Genomic DNA, 11666 nt, shown 5'->3' with positions numbered 1-11666 from the left:
AGTCTGCTGAGCATCCGACTTCGGCTCAGGTCATGATCTCATGGTTCATGGGTTTGAGCCCCACGTCAGGCTCTGTGCTGACAGCTAGCTCAGAGCCTGGAGCCTATCTTCAGATTCTGTGTCTCCCTCTCTCTCTGACCCTCCCCTGCTCATGCTGTCTCTCTCTCTCTCTCAAAAATAAATAAAACATTATAAATAAATAAATAAATAAATAACCATTTAAAAATTTTTATTAAAAAACAGAACGAAGCCAGCCTGGCCAGCACCTTGGTCTTGGACTTCCAGCCTCCAGAACTGTGGTGAAATTAATTTCTGTTGCTGAGCCCCCCAGGCTGCCTTCTTTCATGGCAGCCCTTGCGGACTGATACAGGTCACTTGCCCAAAATCTTTTGCGTGGCAAACGGAAGAACTGGCATTTTAATGCAGCCCGCTCTTCACAGTGGCTCTTGCCGAGACAGCGTAAGAGAGGGTCCTACTGGAGCGGGACGATGGTCGCGGGAACTGCCAACGCGCGCGGCCACGTGGCCTGCACCAGCCCACCGCGTTGAGCGCTTTGTGTGGACTATCCGTGTAACACCAACAGCAGCCCCGTGAGGTTGGTGCCACGACGGCCCTGGTTTCCTAGGGCCGCAGGAGGATCCCAGGGCCCTCGGCGCCAGCTGGGAACACCACGCTCTACTACAAGTAATCGCCGCCGTGAGAGACCATTTTGCTTTGGTCAGCTCCTCCACTTGGCCAGAGGCTGTCCATCTCCGCCTTCCAAGGGAGGTGACACCGTGCAGTCAAGTAATAATTAAGCCCCCATTTCCCTGAGGAGGCCTTTGAAATAAATGAGGGGTGGTTTTCTGGCGAAGACATCACAGCCTTGGAGGGAAAAGGCGGGGCGGCCCCGCCCTGGTGCGCAGGGAGGAGGAGGAGGAGCTCTGTTAGAGGGCGGGACCCAGCCAGGGCCCCTGCAGTAAGCGGGGAGCAGGGCCGCTGCCCCTGCACACTTTGTTTATTTATATTTCTTTCGGGAGAGAGAGAGAGAGAGAGAATAGTGGGGGGGGGGGGGGGGGGGGGAGGGTAGAGAGAGAGAGAATGAATGGGGGAGGGGCAGAGAGATTGAGAGAGAGAGAGAGAAAGAGAGAGAATCCCAAGCAGGGACTTATTTGGGGCTCGAACACACACAGCGTGAGATCATGACCTGTGCTGAAATCAAGAGCCAGAAGTTCAACCAACTGAGCCACCCAGGCACCCTCCCTGCTCCCTTCTAATGAGCAGTGACTAACAGGGACCCAGCGCAAGTCAGAGTGGGGCTCAAGGGCCTTCTTAACATTACCTCTGTTCCCGCACCACATCCACCTGGAGAGAAAGAACACCCCCATTTCCTCCCGTCACTGTCCTCCACATCCCCGCCCCCCCCCCGGCACCCCCCCAGCAGGCCTTGCTTCCTTGTGTAGGTGCCCAAGTGCATCAGCCCCTGGATGGGAGGACTGAGCTAACGCGTCTCTGTCTGCTGGGAAAGCATTCCTCAAAGGGGGGTGGAATGTGTCCCAGAGGTGGGCCCAGGTGACTTGGGCCCTGTTCAATTCTTTTGCAACTTTGTGACCCTGTGAAAGGGAAAGCCTCAGCACGGTGCTAACATGTCTTTCAGAACACCTTTCATGTTCGCTCAGATTTGAACAGAGAGGTTGAACTTCAGATCCAGAGCCTTCATGGGCAGCAGTTTCTACCCTTTGGAAACTCCAAATTACACATACAGGGCACACAACTCACTGATGCCCTGTTCATGCTTTTTAATATTTATTTATTTTGGGGGAAAGCACAAGCAGGGGAGGGGCAGAGGCTCTGAAGCAGGCTCTGCACTGACAGGCTGACAGCAGTGAGCCCAATGTGGGGCTTGAACTCACGAACCTCAAGACCATGACCTGAGCCAAAGTCAGATGCTTAACCGGCTGAGCCACTCAGGTGCCCCCTGTTCACGCTTTTTAGTTCTTTACTCTCTACGTTGCATTTTCGATGGTTCCTATTGCTCTGTCTTCAAGTTCACAAATGTCTTCTTCTGTGATATCTAATCTATGGCAAAACCCACAGTGTATTTTTCATCTCGGACATGTAATTTTCATCTTTTTCATGTCTCTACTTAATTTTTTGATCATGTGCAGTACAGTTATAACTGTTTTGACCTGTGTCCTAATCCAAATGTCTATATCACTTCATTCATTGAGTCCAATTTCCTAGTTTCTCTGATTAGATGCTAAACGTTGTGCATTTGATATTGTTGGGTACTGGATGTTCTATGTTTTTTATAACGTTATTCTTTTTTAAATATTTTTTCATTTTTTATTTATTTTAGAGAGAGCACAAGAATAAGAGAAGGGCAGATGGAGAGAGAGAATCTAAAGCAGGCTCCACACTCAGCGTGGAGCCCAATGGGGGCTCAATCCCACAACCCTGGGATCATGACCTGAGCCAAAACCAAGAGTCAGACACTCAACCAACCGAGCCACCCAGGCTCCCCTATAACGTTATTCTTGATCTTTGTTCTGAACATGTTTAAATTATTTGGAAACCATTTGATTCCTTCTTGTCTTGATTTTTAAGATGTTTTTTAGACAACACCCAAGCTGCCTTTAGTCTACACCTAATTATACTCCAATACGGACACAAAACCTCCTTAGTCTCCTACCCCATGAATTATGAACTTTTCCATTCCAGCTGGTGGATGAACACTATTCCTGGCCATGTGTGCCAGGCACCGTTCCCTCCACTCTTTTCAGATGGTTCTTTCCTCCCCATCATCAGCTCACACACATGCTGATCGTACTCAGCCTCATAGTTGAGGGTGTGGAGTTCTTTGTGTGTGGCTCCCTCCTCTCCCCACTCGGTACTATGAGCTCCTGCCACTGTGGTCTCCCCAGACTTCCAGCTCAATCTCCTCAACCAAGGGAGCTGCTGGGCTCCATCCAGGTTCTCCCTTCCCACACCACCGCCCGGAAGTACTCTAAAGGCAGTAAGCTGGGGTGATCATAAGGATACCCTTGTTTCCTCTGTTAGGGACCACAGGCCTTCCTTGCCTGATTTCCACTACCTTGAAAACTTGTTCCTTATATACTAGCCTTTTATTTGGTTGTTTCAAGTAAACAACTTGAAAAGTAAGTGTTTCTTGTCACTCCATCTTGGTTAGGAGTAGAAGGCTCCTGTTGACTCCTTCGATTGGATTTTATAATTTTCTTCAGTAGGTCTTGTCCCTTTTCATTGTCTGACTGAAATCTAATTTTTATTGTTATTCTATCTCATCTCCATCCCTAGGTACTTATTTCTAGAGTGGGCAAACTGTATGTTCACATATGCATATTGACTTTTGTATACGTAACACTTATCAACAGATGTCCTGAAACTGAACCATGCATTGGTCATCAATTTACTTAGCCGTGAGAAACAGGAAGACGAGACGTAAGCACCTAGCCATTCGGCAATGCCACCAGGGACTCAAGCTCTGCTCCACACTCCTCAGCACGACTTTTGTTCTCATGCTTGTTACCTCATGGCACAAGATGGCTGCTACAAGCCCAGGCCTCATGTCTCTGATCCAAGCAGGAAGAGAGGAGAAAGTAGCAGGGAGTGGCAATTCCCTTACCAAGAAAGCAAAAGGTTTCTCAGAATAAATTAGATGTCTTCTTACCCAGAACTCTAACATTTGACCATCTGTAATATCAAGTCCATCTGGAGAAGCAAACAGTTTAGCTGGAAACTTTACACAAATCCACACACACACACACACAAAAACAGGGTTCTGGTGGGTAACAAAGAACAGATAATTGATATTGGATAGGCAGATAATAGGTCTACAAGCTACTCTTACATTCTTAAAATAAACCTTGCTGGCTTATAATGAACTATGCTTTTAAGTACACTTGACAATGTTTTGACTTTTTCTTTTTTTTTGGCTATTGTAACACTCAGGACCAAAGACTTGAACAAGAGAGTTTAAATGGAAATAGAAACATATTCAATATATTTTCAGAGGCAGTATCAAGACCTTGTGATGAGACCTGGTTAACTGCACAAATGGTAGAAGCAGAAACAAAAGAAGTACAGAAGGTGCTACGTGATTATTTTTGAGAGCGCATGTGCACCCCACATGCATGGGGGGTTGCAGATGGAGAATCTTAAGCAGGCTCCCCACCCAGTGCAGAGCCTGATGCAGGACTTGATCCCATGACCACGAGATCATGACCTGAGCCAAAATCAAGAGGTGCATGCTTAACCAACTGAGCCACCCACCGACCCCAACTGCTACATAAATTTTAGATGGAAATAATCACGCATCTTCAATTGTCTTTAAAAACAAATGCTGATATATTTATGAAATTTTCTTTCAGATTTTGAATGCCTTCGTTAGGTAGTTAGCATTTTATTCAACACATAGAAAAAACTGTACCAATCTCTCTGAACTCTTATTAACTATTGTTGTGAAAGATAATTTCAGATACTAAAATATTTACAGACAAAATTATAAATTTAATATCTGCTTCAAAATAACATGGGACTCATGGAGGGGAAAGGAGATAGAAATGAAGATGAAACCAGACCAGCTGGTTGATGATTATTGAAAAAAGGGCACTGGGTATACGGGATTCATCGTATTATTCTGTCTTCTATTACCTGTTCTAAATTCCCCATAAATGAACATTTTTTTAAATGTTTATGCAGTGAAAGCACATAGTTTAGCATATATATATACACATGTATACACATACAACTATTTGTTTTAAACAATAGTGTTTAGTAGGGATTCTATTCCACAGGATATTTGCTTTGTATAAAAGGAACTGTATATACCAACATTCACAGGAAGACAGTTCTGCTGCTTCCTGAACTTGGTCCTAAGCAGCCGTGGGTAGACAGAGCCCTCCCGCAGCCACGGCCGCCTTCCTTCCTCACTGTACTTAGCTCTGGAGTCTACAACCTCCAAAGGTTGCCAAGTTCAGCTCTAGATTTTGTCAAATTCATAACAGTAGTCGAAGCAACAATGACTGCATTTATATACGCTAATAATCTGAAGCCCAAATGTTTCAAAGATCAGTCAAGTACATTTAAAATACATAGAAAAATAATTAGTATTTATACAAAGCAGATTTTTACAAAACAAGTACACTACATCTTAAAATACATCTTCTACCCAAGCACAGAAATGGGGGAAGATACATGGAAGTATATGTTTAAGAAAAACATTTATTTCTAAATGCTGATTTGGAAGGCATTGTAGACTGAGTGCTGGTTTCCTGGTATAACTTTGAAGAGAACTTCAATTTGCCAGCATTCGCAGGCTTTTAAAAAGAGTTCCTGAGAGTTCCTGAAGGAGATTAGACCGCTGTTCCTCTTTCCAAATTCTGTTTAATTTCAGCTGTATATTTCCCATAGAATCTTTCTGCTTTCTTGTTGAACTTGGCATTCCGTTCATTAATGTAGTCAATGTCCGCATCGTCATTGTAAGGCCGTCTCCGGCTGTATTTGTCTCGTTTTTCAATTCTGGTGGAAGGAGAAAATTTACAAAATTCAAAACTGCCTTCTTTTCTTGTTATCTTAATAACACATAGCCAAGTAGTTATAAAGAGAATCAGTACATTTAGAATAGCACACTTGGGGCTTGGGAGTGGGGGCAGTTTTCATCAGCATCAAGTTGAAACTGCTAATTGACAGCACAAGCATGAACCCTGAAATTCAATAAATACAAACTCATTTTCAGAACGCTTCTAAAAGAGCAGCAATATTGTTAGCAGCTGGACACGTGAAATTCTACTTAAAAAATGATTACAATATTTATATTAATAATAACCACAGCTAATATGGAGTACAAAGGTACTAGATACCGTATGTATGTACGCACTAATTTTTTAATATTTATTTTTGAGAGGGAGAGAGTGTAGGCGAACATGAGTGGGGGAAGAGCGGAGAGAGAGGGAGACACAGAATCTGAAGCAGGTTCTAGGCTCCAAGCTGTCAGCACAGAGCCCGATGCGGGCCTCAAACTCATGAACTGTGAGACCATGATCTGAGCTGAAGCCAGAGGCTTAACCAACGGAGTCACCCAGGTGCCCCAAATTTTTAATAGTTACATATATTCATTCCTAAAATGTAAATTCATTCTGCTCTGCCTAATATTCAGCCGTATCAGTATTAAAAAACACAAATATAACAAAGGTACATTTACTAGAACATTCGTACTTCTTTGAACAATGAACTGAGGATGAAGGTAAATGCCCTTAAAGAATAATAATTTTCTTTGGACCTTTTCCTGCTTTAGTTGTAACAACTCAATTTCAGCAATATTTTACATCTCCGTCCCAAATCGCACGGACTCAATGCACACTTGCTGTCTGTCCCCAGTATCACTACAGATGCTGAGTCAGAAATGAGCAGCATAGCATCTGCTCTTTCAACTCGCTCTCAGCGCACTACATCCATTTTGTCATGAAACATTTAAATTTTCAGGCTGCTGTACTGAGTACTCACTGCTTCTCCAGATCTGTGACCATCCTATCGACCTCCTCTGCTGAAGGCACATGTGTTCCATGAAGAAGACTGTTGGATGTTGGGAAAAACTCTTCTCCACTGAAAAGATAGCAAAACAAATTCATAGTGACACTACACAGTTCCAGATTTTCAAATTTCAAACTAAACCATCAATCCTGGGAAACAGTAAAATACATACCATAAATTACTGTGGGATCCCACCTTTTTTTTTTTTTTAAAGAAAAAAAGAGAATTGGAATGGACCTAAGACATCACCAACTTCCTCCAACACCTTCATTTGTCAGGTGAAAGAGCCAAGCCAGAGGTCAAAGGACTTACTTCTGGGTTCAGGTTCTTTCTCTTCCCACCTGGGAAGGTGTCAGCGAACTATACCACCTGGCTTTGCAAACCTTTCACTGGGCCCAGCCTCAGCCACTGGTTCCTGACTCCTCCATGGCTGCCTTCACATCACACCAGCGGAGCAGTCGTGATGGCGACCAAAGAGTTCACAAAGCCTAAACTATCTGCAGAAGAAGTTCACCGGTCCCTCCTAAAATATCTGAGTCATTATTATTGTCAAGGCCAGAAAGCACTGAGGCAGCTGCTGACAACCTGTACCCAAGCACTAAGGTGTGTTTGTCTCTATGTATGTGTCTACGTATGTCTATACAACACACACACACACACACACACACACACACATACACACACACCCGCCCCCCAGGTCCCTGTGGAATGAAAACAGGACTTGTATTAACCCTGCCAACTCACTGTTTGTCTCTCAGTCTCTCATACGTTTCCATGTCGGGTTTGATCTGCTTGGTCAGCCGGTGATACTGGCGTAACTGGGCAGCAGCATAATCTAAAGATCAAAGGAGAATCAGAGAAGACAGATTTCCCTGTTTTGTCATTATGATCCTGAGAATATCAAAATTAGTAGTAGTAACATTTGCATAAGACACTAAGCAGAGCCTCTGCCCTGAAGATGCTAATACTGGCTTTTATTACCTTTACCGCAAAGAGTAAAAGAATCTGGCTAATTAAAGTACAGCCTCTCTTATTTCTGCCCTAATGAGACATATTTGTATTTTTCTTGGGTTCAAGCCTCTTGGAGAATGTTCCGTGAAGGGGCAGAGACTTTCTTAAAACCACAAACACTAAAGGTAATGCTTACCTAACAGGGCCAGTCAAGAAAATACCAGCTTTGGGGCGCCTGGGTGGCTTAGTCGGTTAAGCTTCCGACTTTCGCTCAGGTCATGATCTCGCGGTTCGTGGGTTCGAGCCCCGCGTCGGGCTCTGTGCTGACTGCCAGCTCAGAGCCTGGAGCCTGTTTCAGACTGTGACTCCCTCTCTCTCTGACCCTCCCCTGCTCACGCTGTCTCTCTCTCTCTCTCCTAGAAATAAATAAAAAGAAAAAAGAAAAAAAAAAAGAAAAAAAGAAAATACCAGCTTTACCTGAGAATCCCAGGTCAGGGTTCTTCCTCTTCTTCTTCCTCTCCCACCTCTCCGCATCTTCTGCGCTGATCTCCAGCAGCTTCACTTTCTCATAGTCCTCCCCTCTTGCTGCACACTCCTAAAAAGAAAGAAACTGTTAATTCCTGCAATTATGATAAAAGCAATTATTTGATCTGTTTTAAATCAATGTTGAATAAAGATACTAAGCGATACTTTAAAAATAATGATGAATACTTGAAGCAAATCTGGGAACCTAATGTGTATGTAAGAAGTGAGTGCATCAATTTAAAATACTTATTCAATTCAACGTTTCTCAGGTGTCAGACCCCCTTTTAAATGTTTTACAGGCACTAACTCGTTTAATTTGTAATTATCTCAAATAATTATTTAGTCTCCATTTCACAGATCAGAAAACAGAGGCACAGGGAGGTTAAATAACTCCCCCAAAGCGCTGCTCCTAGTAAAAAGCGGAGCCGCCACGTAGACTTGGGCAGTCTGGGTCCAGAGCCAGTGGACGAAATCATTGTCTACACTCTCGATACAAGAGAAGAACTGGATAGACAACTTATGGAGACAGCGGAGTAGAGCCTAACCTTCTTCCTTTCTTCTTCCTGCAGTTCCCACTCCAGACGAGCCTTTTTGGCTTCCCAGTTAGCAGGTAACTTGAGTCTTTTGTCTTCTTCAACAACTTCCTGGTGATTCAACTTACGAGCCTCATTCTAAAACCGTAACACAAAAAGTCTGTCAGCTGAGACACAAAAATAAGTCCAAACAAAATCTTGCCCACTTTGAAAAGGTCAGATGAGACACATTTACGAGGGGACTCATTATCCTAAAAGCAACAGCCAAAGGATTTTAAGCACAGGAACAGACTGTGTATGCGTACGGTCAAAAATGTGTTGGGCCGCAGTAGGTTTGCTTTTCCAGAGGCCTGGAGGTTAACGTCAGCTGTGCCTCCATTTAGCCATGTGAACCCTCTGCACTTAGGGTTGGACTGGACTAGGTGCAAAAAGTAAAGAAGGCGTGCTTAAGAAGACTCTGGATGACATGAAATACAATTACATCATATGAGGAGAAAGATATTCTACTTTCAATTCTCTTTTAATCCTGATTAGTTCAAGGAACAAGCCTCAACTTGGGGCTGAGGGCTTTAGCACCAATCTTAATATCACTAACCTTTCCCAAGTCTCTCCTCTTTTTAAAGTATTTTAATAGTTTACATTATGGCAAAAGAAAGGTATTTTCCATTTTAATTTCTGTATGAAGAGTGTGATTTAAAATGAACGTAACTGGGGCCTCTGGGTGGCTTAGTCAGTTGAGCGTCTGATCTCATGGTTCGTGGCATCAAGCCCCGCCTGAGGCCCTGCACCAACAGTGAGGAGCCTGCTTGGGATTCTCTCTCTCTCTCTGCTCCTCCTCCACTCGCACATGTGTGTGCTCGCTCACTCCCTCTTAAAAACAGACTTAAAAAAAAATGAACTTAACTGCACAAAGCAAAATAAGTATATCATCTTAAGGACAACATAAGTTACATGCTTCTTAGGTCACAGGTCGGTGGCAGTCCAGGAAGCCACATCTCCTAATTTCCAACCACACACACTTTACACGGTCCCTCCAAGTAAATATTTAAGCGTGTTTAATTCTTTCGTAGCTTTCTGTGGACAAAGAGAGGCACTTCTCTCAATTACCATCTCTCTTATGTTCTTGTACTCTTGGCTCTGGCTACTCCCTCCAGTTGAAGACACCAAGAACACGCCAGCAGCCACACAAAGTTGTGTTTGTTGCACCGAAGGAGACAGCAAACCATGGGGAACTATAGGCATTCCAGTGAGAGGCTGTGACGAGGGGCTGGTTACAGGATTTAGGTTTGTATCAGGTAACTGAGTGGGGGGTAAGGTTCAAGAAAGTGGGGTTGTGTTCTGGATTAGACACTGTCAGAGAGGCAGGGCATTCGATGACTGGGTGTCGTAAGTTCTACAGGATGAACAGGGGGAGACTAATGCTATCACTGGTCCTAACAGTCACTGGCTTTAACAGAAGGGGGACAATGTGTGGTCGTTTCTGTGGTTTGAACGGTCTTGTTTTGGTCTCACTCCACCAGAGTGATGGAGGTTTGTGAAGGCACAGCCAAACTTTCAGGCAACTTAAGTTGAAATAGGCTGGAGGCGCTTTCTCCTTCCTCAGCTCCAAATGCAGCCAGCTGTTTGCTGGACTCTTGCTCTAATATTAATTTCCCTACTTTGCATGTAGGAGGCACTCCCAGAAACCCCTCAAACTGTGTCCATCTCTCCTCTGCACTCCCAGGGCACTTTGCTCCTAACGTTAGCATGTCATGTAACCCTGGCTATCAAGCGGGCCCTTCTTCTTCAAAGCAAAAGCCGTATCTTAATCATCCAGTTCCCCACCAACTAGGTGACCCACGGACACCACACACTTGCAGAGGTTTGCTGATTATTTTTGAATGAACAGGCAACCAGCTCTCTTATTAACACTGGAGGTGTTTCTTCCAGTCTCCAGCTCTACATATCCCCTAGCTCAAATGAAGGGTTTGCTAGACTTACACAGCAGGGAGGCCGTCAGTAATAGAACGCCCCCCCCAAACCTAGCCCCGATTAAAGCAGAAGTGGGTGGGAAGAGGATTAGAAAGAGCGTGTGTATTTTCAAAAGTGATTTGAATCTGTTGCCAGGGTTGAGAACCACCGGGACAGATATTTCATTCCACTCGGCCCGTCTGCCAAGCATGTTTCTGCAGCTTGCCGGTACCTTCACGAACTGGCACGGGTCCGTCCCAGGGGACCAGCCTCAACTGCCAGCCGGGCTACTCACCCGCTTCAGGTGCAGCTCCCGGAACTTGCGCAGTCTCTGTTCGCGCTTCTGGGCGGCCACCTCCGCAGCCGCCGCCAGGGGCTGCTCCCCCTCCTCCGCACTGTCCACAGGTACCTGCGGAGAGGCAGACCCGCTGCAGGGGGTGGTCGGCTCGGCTTTTCCCGTACCATCCAGGCCGACCCCCCCCCCACCCCCCGTCGGTCCTGAGCGGCCGGGCAAGGCCCTCACTCCAACCCCGACTTCAGTGTCTGCGCCTCCCTGGTCCGGCACCCAAGCATGTCCTCCGTCTCTGGCCTTCGCCGTCCCCCGGAGCCTCCCCACACAAAAATCCTTGGGTCCAGCCGGCGGAACTTACCTTTTCGGCTAAAATTGCAGCCGCCATCACAACCCTCCTCGCCACTTCCGGCAACAACTCAGAACACTTCCGCCCGCTTTTGGACCGCCCCGCCAATATATAGGAAAAAAGCCACCATGGGCCCCACCCCTTCCTGGCGGCCTCTAGAATTGGGACCAATCCCTGCCCTTGTTAGCAGTACGAAGTTTTCAGTTGGGTAGGGGCTTGCGCAGCCGCAAAAGGCCGCAGAGACAAGGGCTGGGAGGGGTGAAGTGTGGAGAAAAAGGCCGGAAGCGCTCGGAAGCGGATGGCTGTGAAGGGCCGGCGAACCGAGCGGGTGTTTGGTAGAAAGTCACCGCGATTGCGTGCTCCTCCCTGGAGTAAAATGTGTTTCCCGTTCAGCGTTTAGCCTCAGTGTCACCTCCTGCGAGGCAGGCGTCTCCTGACTACTTGGCTCCCGTAGGCCCCTAGTACTGTCACATGGCACCATTTTCATGTTCTTCGGTAGTGGAAGATACTGTTTTCTTCTGTGCCTTCTCCTTTTCCCCCG

General features: G+C 45.7%; 1 protein-coding gene across 1 annotated transcript; it reads right to left on the bottom strand.

The window, feature by feature from the left end:
* Positions 1-4418: 4418 nt before the first annotated feature.
* Positions 4419-11226, bottom strand: SYF2 (SYF2 pre-mRNA splicing factor). The gene is made up of 7 exons (XM_039233485.1): positions 11138-11226; positions 10783-10896; positions 8550-8675; positions 7957-8074; positions 7273-7363; positions 6502-6600; positions 4419-5517 (listed from the first exon to the last, which is right to left on the bottom strand). The coding sequence occupies exons 1-7, from the start codon at positions 11162-11164 to the stop codon at positions 5352-5354; spliced, it is 741 nt and encodes a 246-aa protein (XP_039089416.1). The 5' UTR covers positions 11165-11226; the 3' UTR covers positions 4419-5351.
* Between the last annotated feature and the right edge of the window lie 440 nt (positions 11227-11666).

Source organism: Hyaena hyaena, unplaced genomic scaffold (genome assembly GCF_003009895.1).
Source record: "Hyaena hyaena isolate Hyena2069 unplaced genomic scaffold, ASM300989v1 scaffold_3, whole genome shotgun sequence".
Classification (NCBI taxonomy): domain Eukaryota; kingdom Metazoa; phylum Chordata; class Mammalia; order Carnivora; family Hyaenidae; genus Hyaena; species Hyaena hyaena.
This window is presented reverse-complemented; position numbering and strand designations above follow the sequence as displayed.